The 26,987-nt window shown below is 41.4% G+C and overlaps 3 protein-coding genes across 7 annotated transcripts; 2 read left to right on the top strand and 1 right to left on the bottom strand.

Annotated features, from left to right (window-relative positions):
* Window positions 1-1,394: 1,394 nt before the first annotated feature.
* LOC127352568 (lathosterol oxidase-like) lies at window positions 1,395-6,392 on the top strand. Of its 4 annotated transcripts, none has more exons than XM_051381067.1 (6): window positions 1,395-1,664; window positions 2,933-3,150; window positions 4,836-4,968; window positions 5,110-5,210; window positions 5,568-5,696; window positions 5,856-6,392. In XM_051381067.1, exons 2-6 carry the CDS (start codon window positions 2,941-2,943, stop codon window positions 6,123-6,125), a joined length of 843 nt encoding a protein of 280 aa, XP_051237027.1. In that variant the 5' UTR covers window positions 1,395-1,664; window positions 2,933-2,940; the 3' UTR covers window positions 6,126-6,392. The 4 variants fall into 4 exon arrangements, with proteins under 4 accessions (XP_051237027.1, XP_051237028.1, XP_051237026.1 ...); XM_051381068.1 differs by lacking the exon at window positions 1,395-1,664 and adding an exon at window positions 2,545-2,653; XM_051381066.1 differs by lacking the exon at window positions 1,395-1,664 and adding an exon at window positions 3,328-4,345 and having other exon boundaries at window positions 3,060-3,150.
* Window positions 6,393-7,198: 806 nt separating this feature from the next.
* Window positions 7,199-8,340, bottom strand: anapc13 (anaphase promoting complex subunit 13). 2 transcript variants are annotated; one of them, XM_051381110.1, is made up of 3 exons: window positions 8,245-8,338; window positions 7,989-8,143; window positions 7,199-7,544 (listed from the first exon to the last, which is right to left on the bottom strand). In XM_051381110.1, the coding sequence occupies exons 2-3, from the start codon at window positions 8,085-8,087 to the stop codon at window positions 7,419-7,421; spliced, it is 225 nt and encodes a 74-aa protein (XP_051237070.1). In that variant the 5' UTR covers window positions 8,088-8,143; window positions 8,245-8,338; the 3' UTR covers window positions 7,199-7,418. The 2 variants fall into 2 exon arrangements, with proteins under 2 accessions (XP_051237070.1, XP_051237069.1); XM_051381109.1 differs by having other exon boundaries at window positions 7,989-8,340.
* A 3,131-nt stretch (window positions 8,341-11,471) lies between these two features.
* On the top strand, window positions 11,472-26,791 carry rspry1 (ring finger and SPRY domain containing 1). The gene is made up of 15 exons (XM_051381016.1): window positions 11,472-12,001; window positions 12,340-12,962; window positions 14,920-14,972; window positions 17,926-18,038; window positions 19,544-19,670; window positions 20,330-20,388; window positions 20,681-20,747; window positions 21,195-21,326; window positions 21,451-21,566; window positions 21,654-21,797; window positions 21,900-22,011; window positions 22,685-22,787; window positions 22,920-23,072; window positions 24,168-24,272; window positions 24,399-26,791. Exons 2-15 carry the CDS (start codon window positions 12,565-12,567, stop codon window positions 24,493-24,495), a joined length of 1,779 nt encoding a protein of 592 aa, XP_051236976.1. The 5' UTR covers window positions 11,472-12,001; window positions 12,340-12,564; the 3' UTR covers window positions 24,496-26,791.
* The last annotated feature ends 196 nt before the right edge of the window (window positions 26,792-26,987 follow it).

The following is a 26,987-nucleotide window of genomic DNA, read 5'->3' as shown; positions in this document are numbered from 1 at the left end:
TGAATTGAGGGAAAGGTACGTGTGCACACTGCACAGGGAGGTGCTGTTTGTGTCTGAGAGCTCTAGAGGGAGACATATACACATTCATATATACAGAGGGAGCTTCCAGGAGCGCTTTGCACTAAAAGTGCGTGGTTCCACCCTAACCCCCAACTACCGCCAGCAGAGACTGTTCAGGGAATACTGTAATATAACACATGGAAGCTACCAAACTCACACAGGAGGACCATTGCTTTGCCCACAAACAGAACAACATCTAATTAGATTTTGGGTATATTCACAGTCAGCAGTCAAAATATCTACTTTAGGCCTTATATAACAACAATAGATAGAAACACATTCTCGTATTACTGATGTAACTGGGTATAAAAACAGGTTATGTATCCTATATTAGTGTGTTTGAGTTGTCTTGTCCCCTGTTGATTGTCATTAAAAGGTTGACAACCCTGAGAGCTGCTTCCTGTCTCTCATTCCACGCTGTTTTTCACAATTTGCTGTTTAATTTTATCCTCCACAACCATTTGACAACCTCAGCAAATCAGGAAACAACATTTACATAACCAAAACATAATCTACATATGTAAACCATCAATATACAGTAGGTGTACATTGCATTAGAGATAGTTGTGTAATCAATACAAGTGATGATGGATAAAAAAATAACATCAGCTGCAGAAAAAGGAGGAGCTCTTTGTATGAAAACTTTCACCATCTTGTTCAGATTCTTAGCGCAGGTCCAGTCCTGCTTATTCTGAGGAGAAGAGATCAGCTTCTCGCTCTCTGACAACGAGGTGTTTGTGTGCAACAGGTCGGAAGTGTTGACATCCCATCAGACACTCTGGGTCTTATGATCATGAGGCGATAAATACTCTTTTCCTCCTGATCAAACTCACACCCACTTGTGTGTGTGTGTGTGTGTGTGTGTGTGTGTGTGTGTGTGTGTGTGTGTGTGTGTGTGTGTGTGTGCAAAGGGCAGACAGCTCAGGGGAGAACTTGATCCTGAAGCCCAGCAGGGGTCAAGGCACATGCACTGCAAAAAAATTGCATGCTTACCCTCGCAAATGAGTTTATTTGGCACTAAAACAGATCCTAAAAACAGGAGATGTAAGGTTTAAATGCTACAGTGCTATGTCTGATGACTTATGTAGGTCAATATTTATATAAAACAGCATCAGATTCTTTCACTTTTTTCAAATAAATGATCTCATGAAGCTCATTACATTTCTCTAAATCAAATCATCGATATTTAAAGGCAGCAGGGAAATATTCTTTCACTCAAACCCTCCTGAAATGGGCAGATCTTGCTGGAAGATCCAGTCTTGCTGTGTCACTGAGCTACTTGTTATTTGCTGAGCACGCTGGTATCTCCTTCCAGCAGACCTGACACGTCTATCCCTGGATCCCCACAACACATTTTACTGCCTCAGTAAAAATAAAGCAAAGAAGACTTTCCCTCTGAATCTCCACCAGCTTCCAGAAAACATTTACACTAGTGGAAAACATATTGGATTGGATGGTAAACTCATATCAGCAGCGTGTAATTCATCCGCCGCTGAGGGCCACGTGCTTTCTGTCACAAATCATAAATGCTGGAGGAAGGAGGACTCGTCCACTTTCTAAGAAGGTTCACATGCTTATGACGTCTGGTCCTCGCCCTGAAGCAGGTCAGTTCGGCTATGAGCTCTTTTGGACATCCTGATAAAATAATGCTTAGAAAGCATTTGGAATTTCTTAATGTGACCACAGAGATTAACACTGAAACAATATCAGTTTAATACATCTGACATCTGGGTGAATAAGCCTTCAGTGCATGTGATATATTTGGCTGTCCTGCAGCAAGTGTACAGGATTGCTATCACTATGCTGCTGTTTCTGTTTGTTTACCATTTATAGCAGGAATATCTGTAGGTGTATGTTTTAATGGTAATTATTCTGGAATCATACAGTTGACCCTTCTTAAGTCCCGCCCCTTTTTTGCTCTGTGCTCCAATAACAGTTGAGCAAAGCCTCAGCCAGCTTCCTCCTTTCCTGTACTTAGATAGCCTATGCTAAACATGTGAGAGCCAATGTTAGCAAAATGCAACCTAAGCCAGCCAGTTTAAGCCAACTTAAGAATGTGACTCTAGTTATGTTGCTATTATCTTTTAACCTTCTTCAAAATGTGGTCGTCTTGTGGCGACTACTTTGCTTATATCCTGTTATATCCTGTTATATCCTGTTATATCCGTTATATCCTGCATGGGATTTCCTCAGCATCACTTGGGGACAGATTAGTTTTCTGTGAGCAGATTCCTGCAGTTTATACTCCTTTAAAAAACTCCACATAGCTATATGTTGGCTGACTGTATTGCTGACACTGATTAGCATCGTATGGTAAATCACCTACAGCTGAATGGACTGATTGGGTCTGAGAAAAGGTCATCAATCAAGTTTAACAGGACTTTAACAGATGCAGCTTCTGATAACCAGCTCAGGACTTTGGTCTAATCATCAGTAAAGTGATGTGGTCGCTCACAAACAGTCAGCGTTGGTGGAGGACCACAGGAGCTGTAGGGTGAAGAGGTCCAAGTACAGTTGTATTAATAGACATTAAGGTGTTCTGACCTATGAGGACACATGTATAGTGACTTTCATTAAGACAGTATTCGTACAGGTAGGAATCTTTAATTTGATTGTCTTATAACTGTGCTTGTTGTTATTTTCTTCCTTCTGTTTCACTGTTTCATGTGTTGCAGTGTTAAATGTCGACATAAACTAATAATCCCAAAAAAGGATCAAATGGAAGCTATTGATGTATAAACCTTAAGCCTGACAACAGCAGATCCTAGCATGTAAACACAGTATTCACGGTGTGTTTGAATTATTACACGCATCTTTAAAAAGCTTAGCCATGCTTCAGATTGTGACTGTGTGGATTTCACCCTCTCCCCAGACTGAGCAATGGATCATGTGCTGAACATTGCCGACAAGTACATCTTCTCTCCGTACGTTTACCCGGCCTCGTGGCCCGAGGACGGGGCTCTGCGTCAGATAATCAGTCTGTGGGTGGTGACCAACCTGGGAGCAGAGCTGATTTACCTGGGCTTTGGTGCTCTTAACTTCTACTATGTGTTTGACCATAAGCTCATGAAACATCCATACTTTGTTAAGGTAAGCTGTTTAATGGACCAGGCTCCACTGGTTACGGGTCCAGTGTGAGCATTTAGGAGGATCTATTGACAGAAATACAATATGATATTTATAGGTATGTTTTCATTAGTGTATCATCACCTGAAAATACGAATTGTTATATTTTTGTTACCTTACCAAACCAGTTTTTATCTACAGATGCCACTCTTGATCCGGAAGTCCTGTCTTCTACTCCAACTACAGGCCCATCTCCAATCTCCCCTTCATATCAAAAGTACTTGAGAAAGTAGTTGCCACCCACCTTCAGGACCACCTCAAACATAATAACCTCTTTGAAAAATTCCAGTCAGGTTTCCGCTCTGCCCACAGCACAGAGACTGCCCTCGTCAGAGTCACAAACGACCTCCTCATATAGTCCAATGCTGGCTCTCCCTCCCTCCTCATCCTCCTAGACCGGCTCCACCTCACCACTGGACTCAATGACACTGCCCTCAGTTGGTTTAAATCATACCTCACAAACCGGACAGAATACATCTCCCTGGGCCACTCCAAAATCAAATCCACACACAGTCACTTGCTGTGTCCCACAGGGGTCAGTCCTTGGCCCCATCCTCTTCATCCTCTACCTCACCCCCCTTGGCCAAATCATCAGCCGTCACAAAATGTGATTCCACTGCTGCAACCCCACCCTCACCCTCATCCCCATCTAAACTCACCACCTATCTGGAGGAGATAAAGGTACGGATGGAGCACAACTTCCTTCAACTCCACAGCTCCAAAACCGAAGCCATCCTGGTTGGCACCCCTCACCAGACCAAATCATCAACCATAAGCAGCATCACCTTTTCTGGCTCCAACATCCCCCTCTCATCAATAGTCATAAAATCTTGGTGTAAAAATGGGCTCCCAACTCACTTTTGAAGCCCATATAAATCACCTATGCAAGACGTCCTTCAACCACCTCCGTAACATTTCCACACTCCGCCCCATTCTCTCCCTCTCAGCTGCCGAAAAGCTGGTTCATGCCTTTGTCTCCTCCAGACTGAACTACTGTAACGCACTTCTCATTGGGATTCCTGGCAAGAGTCTGCAGAGGCTTCAGTACATCCAAAACTCTGCAGCTAGGATCCTGATGAGAGTGCAGAAACATGAGCACATTACCCCCATTCTCCACTCACTCCACTGGCTTCCCGTCTCCACCAGGATTGAGTACAAGGTTTCTCTCCTCACACATCAATGCATCCATGGACATGCCCCCCAACTACCTTAAAGAACTTATCAACCCACAAAACACAACACGCTCCCTCCGCTCCACTCACTCAAACCTCCTCCACATACCCAGAACCAGACTCAGGACCATGGGAGATAGGGCCTTTTGTGCTGCTGCCCCACGTCTGTGGAATGCCCTCCCTGACACCATGAGGGCACCACAATCCACTGACTGTTTTAAAAAGGATCTTAATACATTTCTTTTTAGCAAAGCTTTTGGTCCCTTTTAGATGTTTTCTTTTTTTTTTTTTTTTTTTTTTCTTTTTCTCCTTTTTCTCCTTTTCTTATAACTGCTCATCTTTTTTGTTTCTAACCTGTAGCACTTTGAGATCTTTTGATGAAAAGGGCATTATGAATAAAAATGTATTAGATGTGACCAATAACGCCAAAGCCAACTTCACACATTCTAACTTAGTGTCTTTTTGATCCAACGACAGAACCAGGTAAGAAGAGAGATTCAACTAGGAACTGCTTCCATCTTCTGGATGAGCTTCCCCACAGTGGCCCTTTTCTTCTGGGAGGTCAGGGGACACAGCAAACTTTATGACAACATCAGCGACTCTTCTCTGGGTGAGATGTTTACCTGAAACCTTACAACCCAAGGAAGTTATTTGGTTGAGTTCTGGCTAAAAAAAAGTGAGCTGATAACAGCCGTGATTAAAGTATTTCTCTTGATCTTACCCACACTAGCCTGCTGTGCTTGTGTTTCAGGCTGGAACGGGGTGTTCCTGAGCATTGCTGGTTTCTTGTTCTTCACCGACATGTGTATCTACTGGATACACCGGTGCATGCACCATAAGAACATTTACAAGGTGAGCTTCAGCATGTTTTATTATATATATATATATATATATATATATTTTATAGAAACAATAAACCAAATAATTCTGTAAAATCTAGAGGGGTCAGTCCAGTTTGGTGCCTATCAGGGCTCAACAACTATACTCCAACTCAATATATGAAATCCACAACTGTACAATTTTATCACATTTATTTATTTGTTAGATGGGTCATTTAGTTTGTTTGACATAATAATTGATAATAAAAGTTACAGAATAACCTTTTCTATCACACGTTCTGATTTCTGGCTAAAATTCACTGTCGAGCTTTGTGTACCTTGTTTTCCTCACTCTCCCAATATTCAGACCGTTTGTGTTTCTCCCCCTCAGCACTTACATAAGCAGCATCATATATTCAAAGTCCCTACGCCTTTTGCCAGCCATGCCTTTCACCCACTCGACGGCTTCCTGCAGAGCTTACCCTATCACGTCTACCCTTTCATCTTCCCCCTCCACAAGGTGTTGGTCTACTTGTAACTCTTTACTGAAACACAATGTTAGGTCTGAGGAGTAACAGTATTGCAAAAGCTTCACTGCATATTTCAAAAGGCTGCTAATGTTAAAACTTTAAGCAATTCATTCCAAAAAGTACAATCATGTTTGATATTTACATTACAGGGGGTCTATCTCTCACTCTTCGTCTTTGTGAACATCTGGACCATTTCCATACACGATGGAGACTACCGCATCCCCGGCCCCCTGATTTGTCTGATCAACGGTGCTGCTCACCACGTAGACCATCACCTCTACTTCAACTACAACTACGGACAATACTTCACACTCTGGGATCGTCTGGGGGGCTCCTACCGATACCCTTCAGCCCTGCAGCGGAAGGGGCCGCATGACCATGTTCGTAAGCTCTTGGCAGAGGCTGCCGAGACACAGTGATGCTGGAGCTGTAGTTCTGGTTTAAACCAGGTTTGTACAGGGATGATCAGCCTGGGTAACGATGCAAGAAACAAATGCAATTACATGCAAAGATCTGCCAAGAGACAATGGATTGTTTTGCCAAACCGAGTTGCAAATGTTAAATACATTGAAGGGAATCTTATTTTCCTTAAATATTTATGGATACGATGGTTAAATGGACTGCCTGGAGATATCTAAGCTGGAAATAAAACTGTACCACAGTGAATAAAAACCAGCTACACTAAGGTCTAAGTCACTGGTTCCCCTTTTATATTGCAATATTTATTGTAATAAACATTTAATTTTATCTTAAAACTGTTCAATGAACCCAAATAGGGAACAGTTTGTGTAAAACAAGTGATTTGGATCAATTTTGAGCAGATTTTTTCCTGTTCAGGGAACTTTTTTTATACAATTCTGTCTGTATTATGTATTTATTGTCATCTTTAACAATCATACAGACTTAATAGGCTTCTTTTTTGACAAATTCAATGTTTTATTCTCATTGTTTGATTAGACAATTTGCTTTACATTTACAAATGGTGAGTATTGGCCTACTGTGTATATTTTTAATGTTTTCTCACATGCCTTCAAATCAAGAAGGACTTGCGACTCCCCATGAAGCTTTGGAGACTTTTGCTGAGGTTGGGAACCACTGGTCTAATTGATCCACATATAGGGGGAAATACAGGTGTTTCTATCAATGAGGGTAGGGTATTTTAAGAAACACCTCTCACTATAACACAGTGCAACAGTGCCACAAACGACAGCTGATGAATGATGATAAATGGATATTTACTGAAAAAGATAAAATTGGTGAAAGTAGAACTTTTTACAGGGTTGTTGATTAGACTGCATTAGATTTGGTTAGCGAATAAAGTCGCTACCGAGTGCATATAGTTACTCCTAGATGAAGATAAATCTTCTTTAATAAAATAAAAATAAATACATTTTATGTGCATGGGTGTATTAAGGTCTTAATATGTTGCAAAAACTGACATGAACTGACATATATCAAGTGTTAGTGGACAGACACAGGATGTGACTCCAGATTGTGTTTTTACACAGTATTTTATTTCTATAAAACTACAACATAAATCCAATAACAATGGCAAAATACATTTTCGTATCATTTCTGTTTAACTGGAACACATCAGACATCCTTCCAAAGACGCAGTAAAATGTGAAGAGACGATGAACGACGTGTGTTTGAATCCAGCGTCCGTGTGCATTGCGTGTTTTTGTCCCACAGTCTGAGTCCAGATTAGTCTTTCAGCTTCCAGTGTTTGGTGTGTTCTCGTGCAGGCTCTGCAGGGCGAGGTCTGTCCACTTCATCTCTTGTTCTTTCACCGACTCCGTGGATCCGCCGTTGTCCTGCTCGGCCTCGGGTAGTTCACTCTGGTGGGACAGGGGCAGAAAAGATGCTTTACACTTACTTTATATACTTTATACCAACAGTATGACGGCATCAAGACCAAAACTTCCTCTTCTCCCTGCCAACAGTAATTAGTTACACTACTGGTTATATTACTCCTCTGCTACTCCCCACAAAAGTTGGTAATTGTGTCCTTTCTACCCAAAATCCTGTTTTGTTTGTTAAAATCAAAGTAATGTGAATATTTCCAGCTGCCTAATGTAAGCCTTTGGGGGGCTGTAGGCTGCAACCAATTACTTTAGGGGGGATAACTGTAATATTATTAGTGAAATCTATTAGTAACTAGTTACACTACTAACTAGTAACCTGGGAAAGTAACTTATATTACAGTAACATCATTACATAGCTGCCCAACACTGGTAAACAGCTATAAAAGCAGGCTAATGCTAACATGAACCAGTGTCTACCAGAGGGATGGTGACATCTTCATACGGCAGTCGGTCCTCCCTCCAGGCATCATCAGTGAGGTCCAGGACTCTCCCGTCTCGTTGGATTTCACTGTCCATCCTCTCCCAGCAGCGGGACCCGCGGCCCAGCTGTTAGCCTCAAGCTAGCTGCTAAACTAAAAACACAAGAGATGGAGATAGCCGAAGCTAACGTTACTTTTTATTACACATACACCAGGCAGCCTAACGTTAGAAACCCATACGAACAGTAACACACGGGCTGCTTCAGTCTGCGAACAACACGCGGTGAGGATCGATCGGGTTTCAGGTGTTGTCTTTTTTTTTTTTTTAGCTGTTGTAGAACGCAGTGGATTTTACGTAAAAACGTATGACGCTTGGTGACGATGTAAGCGATGATGCCTTCACGTCCTACGGAAAGTACTGTATTTGATAAACCTGTGTTAAATACATTCGTTCCCGGTCAATTACTACGACTACTAAGTTACCACCACCACTACTACTACCACCACCACCAATAATGATAATAATATATGTTTCGTGGCAGTTACAACAAGTGTACAGTGAGCTCCGCAAAACGGGGGCTCCGTTGGTGAACGGTTTCCATGGTAACCGTAAGGCTCTTTTTGTTTTAGCCTACTGCATTTGAAGGCAGCGTCCACTGTGTTAAGTTAATAACAGATCCGGAGCAACAGCGTTTCATGGAGCGTTTGGAGCTGTAACACCAGGTAAACGGCGATGTTACGTTGCTTAGTGTAGAAAGGCGACTATAAGCTCAACTGGCATCGTTAACTAATGTTACATTAGCACCTGTAAGGGGTCAGGCCGGGTATTATCAGTCTTGCAACGCTGTATAATAAGGGTATATATCATATAACGACTCTTCAGTAATGCTAAACTAATGTTAATTTGATTCATGTTCACTTAATGCATGTTGATTCACAGTTACTTCATACATGAATTGATATGCGACCACATTGATGGAGGGATTCACTTATAAAAGTTATTATTTTATTGTTTTTATCAGAGAGGCTGAGCAAATGCATGAATATACTTTTATGTAACTACAATCCTGAATTAACATCTATTAAATGTAAACTAATCACAAACAGTCACATTGACCTGGTTGTTTGTTAGTGGTAAGCAACAGGAATGAATGAATGATACATCCTGCATTCATTCATGCATTAAGTCATACATTAGTTTAAGTAAATGATTTGTACCCTTACAGTGTTCCCAGAAATCTCCCTGTAAATACTTCTAATACTACTTGAAGTTTGCATTGCGATATGATATGAAACTTCAAAACATCCAAGTGTGTTTTCAACATCAAAAATAGCTGCTGCTCTCCAACCTTTGAAAGTATACTGTGTACTTTTTAAAATAAACTTCAACTTAGATTTTATATGAAAATGTTACAAAACAAGTTGACAAGTGTTAAAATGCGTCAGAAAACATTTATAAAGTGCTCATGAGTCCAAAGGAGTCTATAAAGTCCTATTCACAAGTCCAGAATGTTCCATGTGAGGAGTCTTATCCAGGCTTTTCCTCCTCTGGAGCTCAGTAAGCTGTCTGCTGTACACCCATAATGACCTAAAATCACAAAAATGAAGTCATTTTGTACTAAATATTTCATTTTCTTTTCATAGTACCCTGCAGAGATGTCAGCGTCTCAAGAACAGCAAGTAGAAAAAACATGTGTCAACCCTGGAAACCCAGTTTTCTCCTGCACGATGACCCCAGAAGTTAAAGCAGCACCGGAGCTGGGGACGACTCTCCCGAATCTGCTTTACAAGACCACTTCCAGTGCCTACGGTCTCCACTCTCCGACCTTTGAGAGCTCACCGTGTACGTTCCACCCTAAATCACAAAGATTCTCCGAAGAACTGGCCAAGACTGGGATGTATCGTGAAAGCACCTTAAATACGGCCCTAGACCGAAGCAGGGTATGACATCTAAATGCATGGTTGACCTAATGTAAGGATGAATGTTCTGTCATATTTCTAATTTGATTTTAAGTCTAAGTTTAGAAAAAGAATACCTATGCAATGTATGCGCCACCTTCCTCTTTAATAATGAGCTTTTATTGCAGCATTAGTAGGTTAAGAGGTCAGAGACTGTGAGGTTATTCCTTGTTTAAGCTTAAAGAGTAATTAAAAAAAGGAAATAAAGAAGATAATATTAGTGAATTCAGTGTTTTAGATTAGATAAGATAAAATTAACGTGTTACAGCAGCTCCAGATAGAACATAAAAAACAGAAATACAGGTTAAATAACAAAATAAAATAGAGAAATATAAGATATAAAGAAAAAAAATAGAATTAGGGTTGTATGTACAGTACATACAGTTTTTTAAATAAATTAAAACAGAATATTGCACAGGTTAGTGGCCTGGTGTAACAATAAAAATATTTTAAATAAATTTTAAATATATATAAATATACAGCAGCAGTTTATCCTTTCACATTTGTAACAACCTGACCCTGTTCTGTCTGGTAAATAACATTAAATGTAACATCACATGTGTGATTTTGACTTCAGGTGCCCAAATTGTGAGACCTCAGACCTTCCCAGAGATGTCGAACCATACAGTACTTACTTTAATGGACCGCAGGCTTGAACGTGGACCTCGACCCTGCTGCGTGGAGTCACCCAGCTCACCATCATTCCTCTCCGCCGTGTCCTTATTCCCAGACCTAAATACATTAATGGTGATAAATGTGAGCTTTTTGAGGAGCAATAAACTGATTCTCAAAGCATTTTTTATCACCAGTACGCTGTAAATTGTTGATTTCATTTAATTTTTTTGTAATTAATCTGATTCAGAAATAAAGCTGTGGTTTTGCAATTAACAAAAGCTTGTCTGTACTGGAAATGTCTCTCTATCGTTGTCCTAATTAGCATTTTTAAATCAGTATATGAAGGATTTTTGAGTTGCAGATGCCAGTAAATTAGGGTTTAAGTTTGCCTGTGCAGGTAAGTAAGCGTGTAACAGTAAAGCGCACTGTACTATATCATATATAGGTGTTGTTGGGATGTGGGAGAGAGAGAGAGAGAGAGTTTGTGTAAGATATTGTTATAATAATGAGTTATTATTGTTGTTTGTATATACACACATACAAAATCACACACAAAGAAAGTTTTGAACAATAATCTGCGTCTCTTTTCTGGTTTTAATCTATGAAATGTGTTTATTTTGTTCCATTGATTCTCAACGTTTTGGCAATATTGTTGTTTTGATGCCAATAAAGCAGATCTGAACTGAATTGAGAACAGGTAGCAGTGTGTGCACAAGTGTAGACTGTCAGTGAATAAATAAATAAATAAAATAAATAAATAAATAAATAAATCCAAGAACTCCTCAAGCAGAAAAGACTGAAGCCAAGTCACTGTGACCTTCTTACCACCTGTTTGAAGAGGGTTAGTTACACCCCATGGATCTTTCTCTACATCCGCCTCTGGAGCCTCCTGGCGATTGCGTTCAAGAACCGTGGGAAACTTTAGTTTCCAGGGCATTTAAGTCGCCCTCATTAACCCTCATTAATGTTTTTAGTGTTTTAATTTTGTTTTTTTTTACACCAGACAGTAACACACTAACCTTTAATATCACTTGTTGCTTTTATTGCCACCCCCCCACACACACACACACACACACACACACAGCTGATGATGGGGAAGCTGTTTTAGCTGCCAGCGGCTACGGAACTTAGCATCGGCAGCTAGCCGGTTTAAAGCTGCCTGCGAGGACCTCCGACGTGATAGCTAACCGTGTTATGAACGTGTTGTTGTTGTTGTTGTTGTTGTTGTTGTTTTCAGACTGTGTGTATTTGCGGGTCATGTGACCGTCTGTGCTTCACCACGCGCTGTCGGTTGTTCGCTCAACTTGTGCTCGCGGATCCGAGCTAACCGGAGCTAACACGGCGAGCTAACGGCGGCTAGCTGCGTGAGCTCGCTGTGTTAGTGTGTTTGTGTGTTGACTTCTTCGTTCTGGCTCGGGTGTGTTTGGATGCCTCCACGTAAGTATGCGTTCACGTTGAATTTGTAAGGGTCATTTTTGTTTTAGTCCACTAGCGACGTGATAAGTGAGAGTTTGTGAGACCCTGTGCTCGCTGTCGGTGGGTGGCTAGCTGTTGTCGGTCGTATAAGATCTCTTGAGTGATTTTAAATGTGTTGATTTTCACTTTTATTTCCCTCACTCTCATGGGTGTGTCACTTCCGATCACTAGTGTGTTGCTGTCAGCACACGATCAGCTGTTTGAACCTGTTTAATATGCAGCTCTTGACAGGATTTTTTTTTGGGGGGGGTTTTGCAGTGTTTTTACTTTATCTTTCCTGCTTGTGTCGCCTCCAACAGCTATGCGAGCCCTGGATGAGAACTGGACCTGAGCCTCGGGCTGTCTGTGATGTCCAGAGCTTTTCTCCTCGCATCACCTGACCCCTCCTGATCCATTTAACCAGCTATATATTCTTTGTCCCATACCAATCCCTCCTCTCTGCTTGGCAACACTATGATAATTTACACTGACCCCACCCGGCCCACTGGGATAAGAATCCCCCAAAACCAAGCTCTCCAAATGATATGATAGTAGCCGCCTGGATCACTTTCTGTGCCTGCAGGAGCCTTGCACAGGTTCTGCTCTTCCTTTCGTCCTCAAACTCCCTCCCTCCATTCTGGGAGACCCTCGCCAGTGTGGTCTCCGGCACTGGAACCATGGGTAACAGCTGTGTGTGCCGGGAGGATAGTGATTTGGAGGACCATCACCATGGGTCGTCAAGGGCGACGCGAGGACAAGCTCGGCGGGTGGATCACGGTACAGGTGCTGGTGTTGACGCCGGAGAGCCTCGGAGCAGTCGACCCAGGGACCCGGTCAGGCCCCCACGCCGAGGACGAGGCCCCCATGAGCCAAGACGGAAGAAGCAGAATGTGGACGGCCTGGTGCTGGACACGCTGGCTGTCATCAGGACACTGGTAGACAAGTAAGTCTAATAAAAGTAATTATATTAATAAGATAAAGATAAAGCCAACTAAAAGAAACTGAACTTGAACCAGCGCCATGAGGATATAAAAGCAGACACAACTTGATAAATCCATATTTCTGTCCCATTATAAGTTCCACTACTGTCATTAAACTATTAGATGTGTAACAGTAATAGAGTAGCCACAGTGCCCAGGATAAGTAATGAAGGTATACCGGCGTATTTACTGGATGTGTTTGCCCGACACATTTGGACCTTCTTGATCCTGTAGTTTGTTTTTCATCCAGTTGGATATATCATGAGGGATCGCTCACTCCACGGTAGCTGCTCGTGAAACTGAAGCAGTTTAAAAGCTGAATTTAAAATCGGAGGTTGACGTCTTGCAGCCGAGGCATCACGTGAGGTTGTTCTGTCGTCTCGAACACTTAAACATCACATACGAGGATGTTTGAAGACGTCGTGGGTACAAAGTGACGCCTTTCAGATGACCAAGTTCTTTGCCTTTTTATCTTTTATTGTTAATTTGTATGAAAGAGCACAGTATAAACAGTTACAAAGGTTTATAACAAACTTTAATGTACTTGTAAGTAAGCAGTTATAAGTGCTTATTATTTGTCTAATAACTAATACATATTGTAACTAAAAACTGAATAACAATATAGGACATCAAGCTGACAAAACAATCTACAATAATACTTTATTATAATACTTTTTCCACCTAAAACCGGACTTGTATCTTTTATTATTACGATTTTTTTCCACTAAATACACTCTGCAGTTAGCCGGTTCTTTGCATTGCTCCGTCTCCACAGAGGTGAATAAGTGCTCCATGCAGCTGCTGCAGGTATTTGGTCATTCACCTGTAGTTTAAACTCTTAAGAGAGGACCAGTCAGTTTCCTCTCTCGGCGTAATGATGACTTGCTGCAATGATATAGCAAGATCTGTGTTTCCTGCGTAGATGCTGAAGCAACAGATGCAAAAATTTCAAATATGAATGTTGAAATTGGTCCATGTAAATTATAAGCACTGTAGTCTGGTCCAGTTAGTAGCAGCAGCCAAAACCCGCCTTATTTTTTCCTGAATAAAGAAACTGTGTTCAGTCTACTTTCCCTGAACCGGGCCTCTTGTGTCCGCATCGTGTGGAGCCGTATATATTTAAAGTGAACGTCTCACCTTCAGAGAGACTCATCCTCACAAGCTTCAGGCATGACCTGAAGAATCTCCATTATATCATTTTAAATAATAGTGGAGAAGGTGTACACCCGGTGGTTCTCAACACATGTGAACACACAGGCATGCAAGTGTTGTTAAAAGCTAAAAATGATGGTTTCCTGTGGTTACATTTCCGTGGGGAACAGAACAAAGCTTCATGTTGGAACATCTGTGTGTCAAGATACTACTGTATTCAAGTACATTTCCAAGAACCTGTTCACAGTTTGACTTATAAATGAAAGTAAATGCAGTTATAGTGTTACTCAGTTGTGTTGGGGAAATCTGAGGACCAAGCTGACTGAAGTTTTGGCTTTCAAAACAAAAGCAGCCTTCAGCTTGGGGATGAGCCATGACGAGCACCCGTAATAGCAGCAGCATCATCTAATACAGCACCCACTGAAGTAAATCCATGACATTTACACGCTTACAGTAACCTCTCTGTGGGACAACATTGCTGTCCGCAGCCATTACTGCAATCATAGAAACCCATAAAGGCATGAATCATTTGTTTATACGATTTCAGATGCAGCGACCACAGGGTCATAAACACCTCAGATGTATTCGCTGTTTGAAAAGCTCTTACTGGGGGATGCACCACCTCCCATTTGTGTGAAGCACGCTCATAAATAAATATGCAGATCACAAAATATAGAGCAGAGTTTGTATGTGATGTGTATGGCGTTCAGGTGAAGTGAAAAAGATTATCTGTTTATCACATTATGTATGAACCGTTTTGTTTTTCAGTGACCAAGAGCCCCCTTACTCCATGATCACTTTGCACGAGATGGCAGAAACAGGTAAGAAAAAAAACACACTCAGACAGATTTTAATCAAAACATATTGAATAAAAAGAAATGTAGGCCGTATTAGACTATTATTGTTTAATATTTTCATTTTCTTACAGAATTAATGTTATTTTTATCAGCCTGTATCCGTGTGAACAGACTCAGCTCACTGAGGAGTGTAAAATCTGTAATCCTGCATACGTAACTGCAGAATACAGTCCTGATTAGCAGCGAATATTAATGAACTTTAACCAGGTTTTGACGCTGTTATGCAGCGCATGTGTTCTCGTACGTGTGACACCTGTAGTTAAATGCGGTTTAATGCGACAGGGCCCAGAATTCTCGGGGGCAGCCAAACAAATCTTCTTAAATCTCTGTTTTAAATAAAGAAGTCAGGCAAGGATTGGCCTTTTGTCCCTCGTTCTGTGAGCAACTGTGATCTGATTTTAGGCTGCACATAGTCTGCCGCCTGTCGCCTGCAGCTCTTCCTGCTAACGGCTCACTGTGGCTGTTCCTTCTTGTTCCATTACTCCCTGCCATATTTCAAACCGATCCGCTGTCAGAAATGTCGAAAAATAACCATTTGTCTTGTCTTGTAGACGCGTTTTTGGTGCCTGATAGCACCCAGAGCAAGCTCATAGACAATGTATTTCCTGTGACGACTATATCCATAGTCCATGATAAGAGTTGTGTTTTTAATGTAAAGCTGCAGCGGTGGGAAATGTACGGCTCTCATTAGCAGTAACTTAATTACTGCCCGTCTTCGGATATTTCCTGCAGGGTCTATTTCTTGGTTGGCTTTTAGTCATGTGCACGACTCTTAAGACATGGAGAAAAGATTTATCATTCCTATCGACTGAGTGAGGATTCCCAGGAACTGAAACAGGTCTCCTCTGAGTATGCTGGTGGGTTGTTTCTGAGAAGTGCTGAGGCAGTGATATTACAGTAGCTTTGTAAGCAGCAGACAGTCACAGTCCTTCTTTCTCTGTTCAGCTCGGTTTTTCCAGTTTGACGAATAGTCTCTTCATAACATGTCCAACAATACGTTTCAGTATTCAAAACATGGTGTTCTAAAGTAGATCTAGCAGTGAGCATAATTGGTTTGTGTTGTTAAGAAGAAACAGAGTTTTGAGGACCAAAATGTATCTACACAAATAAAATGATTTGAATGTGGTGTAAAAAAAAAAAAAAAAGCCATTTAGTATCAGTCAATTGCAATACTGTGAATAATGAATGGTCACATTTATCTAAAGAATAAATAAAAATAAAAGAAATATCACTGCTGTTCACTGTAAAGGGGAGAAAAAAGTACAATATTTATCTCTGTAATTTAGTAGAGTGGCAGTATAAAGTAGTAGAAAATGCCATGGAAAGTACAAGTAGCCTACCTCTAAATTTTACTAGAACAGTACTTGAGTAATTGCACTTTACCATTAGCACTTTTGGCCGTGCCGAGTCTAACCATGTCGCTCTGATCTGCGGCTCCCTGCCTGTAAAGACACACCTCTAAGCTGGTAGCCTCGTTGTTTTGCAAATGCAAAACCCTGCTGTGCTGGGTTGGTGCGTCGAGTCGAGTAGAGCCAGCAAAACACCGTAAATGTGTTTAATTCATTCCAGCACTGCTCTCTACTAAACAACGTATTCTGTACTCTGTTAATCTTTGTGGATTCACCGAACCACCAAACAGTAAAACAATTTTGTCCAGTTTAATGTTTGATCTGAGTTGAGTTGAATAAAGCTGAAGTCGAAGCGTGTGTATGCACATTCAGCTATCAGTCGGTCAACGCACTGGATGTTCCTGCTGCATTATACACGCAGGAAAAACAGTTTTCCGTGTATTGGAAACACCGATATGTCTGCAATAGCACAAATACTGACTGATGTAGAGTCGTGTACTCTTTGTTTAACAGTAACTGACAGGTCTGATTGTTTTTCGGCTTCAGTTGATGTTTGTGTGTGTGTTTGCGCTTTCTTTGTGCATATGTTGAATGATGCTCTCATGCTGTGTGTGTGTGTGTGTGTGTGAGTGTGCTCACGCAGTAGCCTTTGAGTTCTTGTTTGGACCTTGTGTCATGCACATAAGGTGTTTGATGCTCGTGTGGCGTGGTGTTGTGTGATTTTACAACAGCCAAGTTGGGTATTAGCTTGCAGACACCGAAACCCCCTGAAGGCGGCCAGGCAGCAAGTCAGTCAGCCAGTCAGTCGTTTTCTGTTTGACATGTGTTGTGATGTTACATTATTCATCAGCCAGTTGGCTGGAGCTTTTATAAGTGATAGTCTGAGAGAGACTTTCTTACTGAGTCATCTAATGGACAGGAAATGGATGTTTTAGTATTTGTGCTGCATCTTATGCTCATAATCCATGGCCCTGTCACGCAAGGGGATTTCAGAGCAGTCCAATTATCTTTGATTTATCTGGTTTTATTAGGTCTAACAATGGCAGTTTCTGTATTTTGCATGAAGAAATGTATTCTAATGGAGAGTATAAGCAACACAAGGGAGCCTAAAATATTATCCAGTCTGCAGGATAGGGCTGGGTATCGAACGTTGATGGCACAGAACGAATTGCATCGTTATTACAGAGTATCGTAAGATGTACCAACGGAGTCAGTGCGCCAATGAAGCTGACCTGTATCTGCTCGTCGGAGAGTCCGTTCACCTCATTGTCCGCTGGGATGGAAGACGTGAAATAGTGGAAAATATAAAGTATCAATAGGGTTTTCCAAAACAATATTCTTGGCTCACATTTTTCTTTTCATCAGTGGCTACTAAAAATATCTCCATCTGTTGCTGTTTAATGTGAATTATTTAGTATTAAGACAGCAGGTAAAAGTAGAATATTCTGTTCTATTGCTTAATGCAGGCAGAGTCGTCTTGTGTGTATGTAGTAGGATCTGTAACGAGAGTGAATGGACAGATGAATTTGATCAGCTGAGTCTCAAATCAATCTTCTCTTCTCCCTCAGATGATGGTTGGCTGGAGGTTGTCCAGTCTCTTATTCGAGTGATCCCATTGGACGATCCGCTTGGCCCTGCAGTGATCACCCTTCTATTAGACGAGTGTCCCCTGCCCACCAAGGTTAGTGTGTGTGTGTGTGTGTGTGTGTGTGTGTGTGTGTGTGTGTGTGTGTGTGTGTGTGTGTGTGTGTGTGTGTGTGTGTGTGTGTGTGTGTGTGTATCTGGTCGTTTCAACAGGAATATAAAGATATCTTGTGAGACAGTTAAATCGTGATACAAATATGTCAAGATTCAAACTGGTGAGATGAAAAATGATATTATCCTGATATTAATCGTGGTATTTATCGCATACAATTAAATGATTATTGGACGTAGAACATTTTGTTACACAGAAATATATATTTTATAGAACTAGATATTCAGATAATCGGCTTCTTCAAATTCAAAGACAGAACTTTCAATTCTACTGTATTGTTTTCATTTGGCCTCTGCTTTCCGCCCTCTCTCTCTCTCCCACCCCGTCTCTTTTTTCCCCCCCTTTGAACAAATACAATCTGGTTAGGACCCCCTGCTTCACTGTCCAAAGTAACCTGAGGACAGAGGACATAGTGACACTCTGAACAGTATGAACTCTACTCTTTCCAGTATTCAACAGAAATGTGCGCCACCTAACAAAACATATTCTTAAAGGTTTAAAATATAAAATGTAAAGCTTCAAACACACACACACACACACAAACAGCAGCTACGAAATAAAATGAACTTGTAGCACCTCCTTGTCTGCATGTGGTGCAAGTTTCATAAATGCAGTATATTTTTTCTCGACTGTGGATGCCAACATCAACATTTTTATATCCGCACGCTGCTGCTGTTCCTCGTCATCTTGCTTATAAGTGGCACAGGCTGGACTCCACCTGCAAGTTGGAAGTGCTGGCCCTGCAGATCAGCAGTTGGATGATACTGAGCTGAGCCTGGTTTCTGGTGCATCAGTGACACTGTCTGTCTAAATTTAATTTAATTTAATTAATGTGGTGTGCTTCCTCTGGCTCTTGCTCCAGAGAACCACCTCTGTCTTTTCCCCCTTTCCCTGCTAGAAATGTCTACGTGTGTGTGTTCACCACTGTATTTTGCCTGCGTTGACTTTATGACTTTATATCTTGACCTGTTTTTGCAGACACACACACACACACTCACACTGGCTTTGCCCACTCTGTCTCTTCCTGTTTCTCTAGCTCCATGTTAGAGGCTCCTATGACGCAGCATATTAAAAAGGGTCGAAACCAGCGCGTTACAGAATGACATCGGCAATGTGTTAACTGCTTTATCTGGTCTGCGCTTGTCAAATATATCGTGTCCGCGTCAGAGAATGTCTCTCTGTCTCTGTGTTTCTTTGCAGAACATGTGCGACTTTCCATACTAGACCGTACAGGAGGGGCAGAGCGAGGGGGGGAATTGAACGCTAGTTTATCAATCGCAAATACTCGTACTGGGACAATTTAGACAAAACATTGTAACTCAAAAGTGTAATACTAAATCTCTCCATCCTCTTCAACCTTTGGATTGTTTGGTTGAAAGTGTGTGTGTGTGTGCGTGTGATCGTCTAACTGCTCCGTCTCCTCTCTCCAGGATGCTCTCCAGAAACTCTCTGACATGTTGAGTTTGAGTTCGGCTGTAGCACGACAGGACGCCCTGAACCCTGCTAAACACAGAAACACCACAGCCGTCCTGGGATGCCTGGCAGAGAAACTGGCTGGTACAGTCCACATTTACACACGGGATCATTTTAATCTTTCAGCAATCGGCAGTGTTGCTTCTGTTGGCAGGCTTAGGTGTTTGGTGTTAGTTTGACTATTTATACTACTTACCTAGAGTAAGATGTAGTCATGGATGCTGTTTTTGTGCAGTTTGGTGATAAATTGGATTTTCAGGTTAGACTAGTTTTGCTCTGTGACTCTGTTGGAATCAAGAAGCAGCAACTCTCAAAGTCAGGAATACTTTCTCCTCCTGCTATTAACACAATTTATTTCTATTCCAAAAACTAAGACATAGCGAGTGAAAGCTGAGAGAGAAGGTGAAGCAAGTTTATTGATTAGATTGTTTTGTTTTCTATTAATTTCATTATATTGTCTAAGAAAGTGAATCTTAAGACAGTACTGGAACAGTTCTCTAATTTGTTTCCCTCCTGTTGCTCTCTCTCTAATTCTCATCTCTCTCTCTCTCTCTTTCTGTCTGTCTGTCTGTCTGTCTGTCTGTCTGTCTGTCTGTCTGTCTATCTGTCTCTCTCTGTCTCTCTCTCTTTCTGTCTCTCTCTGTCTGCCTCTCTCTCTCTGTCTGTCTCTCTGTCTCTCTCTGTCTGTCTGTCTGTCTCTCTCTCTTTCTGTCTTTCTGTCTCTCTTCTTCTTCTTTTTTAAGGTCCGGCCAGTATTGGATTGTTGAGCCCTGGAACCCTTGAGTACCTTCTAGAGAGTCTGGTGAGCGCACACACACACACACACACACACACACACACACACACACACACACACACACACACACACACACACACACACACATATGTTGGCTGTACAGTCAATAATGTGAAGTCATAGTGAAACTGTCAGTTGGTTTCTTCTAACCTCTTTCCATGGAAGCATGCTTACTGTGAATCAGTAACCATGTGAATTGTTATTGTGTGTTTGCATGAACACTAATGTTTGTTGTTTTTAAGGAAGTAAACTGATGACGATTTCATTTTGGTCTTTTTTTCTGTAAATCTCCCTCCAGAGCTCTGAGGCCCACCCTACTGTCATGCTGTTTGCCCTCATCGCTTTGGAGAAGTTCTCCCAGACCAGTAGGTTCACTCTCTGTGTTTTAAGGCCAGACTCACGATGAAAACCCTCTAACGTCCCTACATAAGAATACTAAAATGAGAGTGAAAATGATCTTATCTTAGAGGGATGGGCAATGACAACAGGCATGTTCAGTGTCTCAACTTCTGCTTTCTACATCTCATTTCCAAACCAATATTTGAATATCTGTTAATACTCAAAACTAAAACTCTGTACTCTTGGGATTTACCATCATCCATTTGCTTCCATCATCTTAGATTTAACTGCTGCAACTTTCATCTACTGTATTTTCAAATAATATGTTGGGAATTTTGAACTGGCCTTTACACTTACTCCCCACATTGCCTCTCCTACATAAGCCTTTGAACATCTTACAGAAGTCCCTTTCACTGCATCTCTGACAGATTTATTTTTTAAAACACATGCCTGGTGCACCTTCTTGCCCTCAGGTGAGAATAAACTGACGGTGTCTGAGTCTTGTATCAGCAAGCGACTCGCTGTTCTGGAGTCGTGGGCAGAGCAGCCCGACTACCTGAAGAGGCAGGTTGGATTCTGCTCGCAGTGGAGCCTTGACAACCTGTGTGAGTATTCCTGTGCTTCCAGTGTTGAATGTTTGCGTAGGATCACATGCTGAACAGACATTGCTGCTCTTTAAGTAGCTGTGTGTGATCATGTTTCCTCTTCTTCTTTTCCCCCTCTGTCCAGTCCTAAAGGAAGGCCGTCAGTTCACCTACGAGAAGGTCAACCTCACCAATATCAACGCCATGCTCAACAGCAACGACGTCAGCGAGTACCTCAAGATCTCCCCCACTGGACTGGAGGTTAGTTTGTGTGTATAGTCTGTGAGAATAGCCCCAGAATTATGCTATGTGATCAGGTTTTCACATTTATCATGCTCCCTTCCTCAGGCACGATGTGATGCCTCATCCTTTGAGAGCGTGCGTTGTACATTCTGCGTGGATTCAGGCGTTTGGTACTACGAGGTGACGGTCATTACGTCAGGAGTGATGCAAATCGGATGGGCCACCAAGGACAGCAAGTTCCTCAACCATGTACTCATCCTCCGTGTCTTTACTGTTAAGCTTTTCCACGTTCTGTTTTTCTGCAGGCACACAATTTATTGATTTATTTTTTTATGTGTTTTTGCGTTACAGGAGGGTTATGGGATAGGAGACGATGAATACTCATGTGCGTATGATGGCTGCAGGCAGCTCATCTGGTACAACGCTCGCAGTAAACCTCACGCTCACCCCTGCTGGAAGGAGGGTATGCACTACACCCACAATGATGATTCTTTTTTTCTATTTCTTAATTCTGTAATGCCTCTCCAGAGGAGGGTAGATTATGTTCGTTGCGTGATCTAGGTGAAACTGAGAGTATCTATGATTTGCTGCCCTTTCTATAGGACATAAGTGATGTACTTTCTGGTAAAATATCCTCCATTTAGGATTTATTTTGGCTGGTTGATTAGGAAAATCTGGAATTGTGCTCCAGGAAGAGAACTCTTTTTTTGTGAAGTTTATTTGCCAAGCTTGGGAGGGAAGGCAGAATATTTCGTTCAAGACTGAGCTGTATAGTAATAAAATTAAATGTTTAACTGCTGCAACTGTATTTATTGTGTCTTATATACGTATAAGGGGTTGGACGCTTTGTGTGCATGACACAAAAATCAAATCAAAAAACTCTTAAACATCCACAAAAGAAATGTTGAAGTCGTTGTCAGATTGAACAGTAGGAAAAGAGGGAACACCTCACTCTAAATGTCAGACTCATTTGTTTTTAGTGTCTCTGGAGTGTTTTGTAATTTTAGCACCCACACGCTGCTGCTGCCACCGCCAGCATTCAGGCTCTGCTTTACCACCCACACGGACAGATAATAGTAATAATAGCATGCCAAGACTTAATCTGCTGCGTGTGTGTTCGTGTCTGTCCCGTTTAGGAGATGCCATTGGCTTCCTGTTGGACCTCAGCAAGAAGCAGATGATCTTCTATCTGAACGGACATCAGCTGCCGCCAGAGAAACAAGTCTTCTCCTCGGCCACGTAAGTCCACACACGCAGTCACCCACCGCGAGTGTCAGTGCTTGGTCAGCCCTCTTTCTGTCCCTCTTCTTTCTTCTGTCCCTTTATTCTCAAATAAAACCCTTTTCTTTCTTTCACCTCTGTGTCTGTCAGGTCCGGTTTCTTTGCAGCAGCCAGCTTTATGTCATACCAGCAGTGTGAGTTTAACTTTGGGGCCAAGCCTTTCCGTCACCCACCTTCTGTCAAGTTCAGCACCTTCAACGACTTTGCTTCACTGATGCCCAGTGAAAAGATCATCCTACCCAGGTGAGGCAGTGGCGCTGCTCGGCATTCTTTTGGGAATTTGGGGAAAGCAGGATGTAAACTGTTGTCTTACCCAACTGTCCTATGACTAGTGAGTCATTTGTTTGCACACAGCGTTCAGAATCCAAACATGACTCATCTTTTGGGATTGCTCCAGTGTACAAAGACTAATTTCATCACTCATTAATTTAGCTCTTCAGAGTTTCTGTAAATGTAATGATCAGTTAAATTACTTTATTGAGGCCAGTTAGATGTAGGGATATGAACAGAGAAATATCTGTATGGGCTATTCACCTTTTACAGTATTGTGTTGTACTATATAACAGACCTGTCTAATGGCAGACACTTAGTAACGCCTCGGTTTAACTAAAGTTTTCCAGTAAACTGTGACAGTGAAATTGCCTATTAATCACCTGTGTAACTTATTCCACCTGAGTTTGAAGGGTCTACAGTCCGGTGATAAATAACATCTTTACAGCATACAATGTTCAGATTTTGTTGAGTTTGTCAAAAGGTTGTTGACTCAACTCTCAGCAATCCCGTGCAACCACACAACCTTGAACATTGCCACAGTTGGATCAACACCCCTCTGACGCAATGTCAACAGAAATTCTAATCTAAAAAAAAGGGGAATTATTTCACGGTTGTTTGTATTGGATCGAACAGACAGGGGCAGATCCAGAGTGCCAGCCATGGCACCCCAGCTGCCACCCCATTTTGGTGTCACATTTAACACATTAATTTAGATTCATTTTAAACTAAAAACAGACATTAACACATATAATGTAATGGTCTGTTATGGGCACATTTTAGAATAAGGCTTAAGTTCAATGAAAAGCGACTTTCTGAATTATTTGGAAATAAAACAATGTATTGGCTTCTAATGCCACCTTTAGATATTATATTCAAGACTTTACTATTGTGGTAATTTATTCAAATTTTAATGCAAAAAAAGTATGTATTTTGTGTACTTTTGTAAGAAAAAGAGCTAATCAGTCAGATACATTGTCGGTAGTGACCGTGAGAAGCAGGTAGGAAACGGGAAAAAAATCCATATCCTGTATCCCTAATTTATCTGCTTTTGTGTGTGTTTCCCAGACACCGGCGTCTGGCCTTACTAAAGCAGGTTAGCATCCGAGACAACTGCTGCACGCTGTGTTGTGACGTCATGGCTGACACGGAGCTGCGGCCCTGTGGACATGGGTATGTGCGCACCCGGTGTGAACAGACGATGCTAGAAAATGCCAAACTATTCAGACTGATTGTAGGATTTGAGAATCTGAGACCAATAATGAGATTGTCCTTTTGTTTTCCCCTGTCTTCTTCCAGTGGTATGTGTATGGAGTGTGCCTTACAGTTAGAGACGTGCCCCCTGTGCCGCCAGGACATCCAGACCCGCGTCAGACTCATTGCACATGTCTCCTGACACACTTCCTGCCCCTCGTCCAATAAGGAGAGACACACAAGCCCTAAGACCTCCTCCTCTAATCCCCTCTCACCCAACAGGGCTGCGAGGACGGCACCACAATGTTGCGATGATACCAGAACTGTGACTTCTGGTAAGAGGAGGCGAAGATGAGAGGAGAGGTGGAAAGAGAGGAGATGAGAGGAGGTGAATTTAAAACCACAGCTGGATCCCTGGGATCTTTCCCCTCATTTACCTACATCTCCTCTTGTGTATCCTTCTGACAACTCACTGCAGAAGCTGGGCCAAGAATTGTCAACTTTCTACCAACTGTTTGTTTTCCATACAGCAGAAGTGAGGAGCAGAAACAATTTAAGCATATTACAAACAGAACCAACCTCTCATCTGTAAGCCCCTGCGTAGAGTTACCAGACATCCTTTCTGTGATATGAGGATCCCACTGCGCTTTCAGCCCAGAGGCTACTACTATTTAATCCCATCACCATCATCATGCACATGTCTGCAGATCTGTAAGGGCTGGGTAGCAGAAATGGACACAGCCTGTAGTACAGTATTAAACCCAAGGTACAGATAAATCTGAGATGTATCTCACTCTCATGTTTTTGGGTATAGAAATGCAAATGATGGTGATCTTGAGGTAGCATTTTCATTCTCTTTTTCTCAAGCTTGTACCAGTACCTATCGTTTGGTCCAACTTGGTGTCAGACAGCTTAAAAGTTTCAGAATTATTCCCAGAGTTCAGTTTTCTGATTTGGTTTTACAAAAGCAGATGTTAAAAATCAAATCATGGGTTACACAGACAACTGGTTAAAAAAAACAAAAAAACAACCCAAAATACTTGAATCTGTATTAGAACTAATTGATTTACAGCACGGCTGACCCCTGCTGCTTTTTGTGATTTATCATCTTTGCTCAGATGTTGATATTTCCTCAGTCTCAGTCATGTATGTAACTACCACAACAAATAAATACACAGGGATTAGAATTTACAGAGTGTTTCGTCTGTAAATTAAATCATGTTTTTTTTTTTTTTTAATTTCTCCAATTATAAGTGGGGGTTATGTACAACTGAATTCCCACCACCACTTTCTGAATTTATATTGAGATTTGCCCGATTGCTGCTAATAATTTGGCAGCAAAAAGTGAATATGTCTTAATTTTTTTCTTTTTTTGGGGGGGTTTGTTTTTGGAGAAACGCGCGTGTGTCTGTATCAAGACGACTATTTTCAATCCACAAGATGTGATTTAAATTTTGTATCGTAAAATGATGGCAAACACAAATGTGGAAACTTGGTTGAGAGGTACAACAGGTTTATGTTGATTGACATTGTTGTTTTAGCTGATCAGTAAATCGTTTAAAACAAATGTGAAATGTTTAAGTGAATCGTTTTTGGTTTTTTTCCTCTCATCAGTTTACTAAATATCCCAGAGTCATTCTTTAGATGTTGTTGGCATCTTGACATCCATTAGCAAAAGACGCTAACCACAGCACAATGACATGACCTTAAACAGTGTGGGCTTCAGTACCCCAGACAAATGTGTATTTATGTTTCACTTCCAACAAATCTCAGCACACTTACCGGGGTTTCCTGCATACAGAATTTGTTGGACTGAGTCAAATTTGGTTTCCCTCTTTTGTGCTTTATATAATAGAGCACATACCTCTGCTCTCCTTTTGCCATTTTCCCACATCTTTCTCCCTTCTGTCTTTATAAGAACCTCATGGGTCTGTCTGTCCTTCTGTCCATCCTTTACTTGAAGCATCTCTGGGCTGACTGACTGACTGATATTTGTATTTTGGGAACAGCTGACCGAAATGAAAACATAAGAGAAATTGTGATTCAAGAGAAAATTCTATTTGTACAATTTTAAAAGAAAGGAGGAAAAAAAAAAAGACATTTCAAATTATCACACTGACTTATTTTGAATTTATTTTGGTCAAATTGTTTAGGAAAGAGTTACTGCTCCACCAAATTGCATGAACAGGATCTGTAAAAATCATTCAGACTATACTGGAATGATTTCTAAAACATGCATCTCTCAGTATGACAAAAGATTGGTCTGGTCACTGTTTGCTATCATTATTTCCTGATGCACCTTATACATGCAGGTGAGAGAAATTATACGGTTCTCTCTACGGTTGGAGATGGATTTCAGGATTGTAAAGAATAAATTGTGAGTTGTATTTAAAAAAACATCTTTAAAGGAATTTTGCCCCAGAGTTCCCAAAGATGTGATTGATTGAAGAATTGTTGTTTCCTGGATTGTGATATTTGTAATAAATGTATGTGTGACATGTGTTTTCTGAGTTCTTTAGAAACGCCTTTCTAAACAAACAAAACGTGAAATCTAAATCTATCTAGACATTAATTCACAAGGTAATGTTAGATACTAATGCTCAAACTCTGGCTGCCCAGAGAGGACAGGTCATTGGCGAGGACGGAGCTGCAGAGACAGACTTACACATCCTCAAACAATAAAAATATTGGGGA

This window comes from Dicentrarchus labrax, unplaced genomic scaffold (genome assembly GCF_905237075.1).
Source record: "Dicentrarchus labrax unplaced genomic scaffold, dlabrax2021, whole genome shotgun sequence".
NCBI lineage: Eukaryota > Metazoa > Chordata > Actinopteri > Moronidae > Dicentrarchus > Dicentrarchus labrax.
The sequence above is the reverse complement of the archived record's forward strand: the minus strand, read 5'-3'. Positions and strand labels throughout refer to the sequence as shown.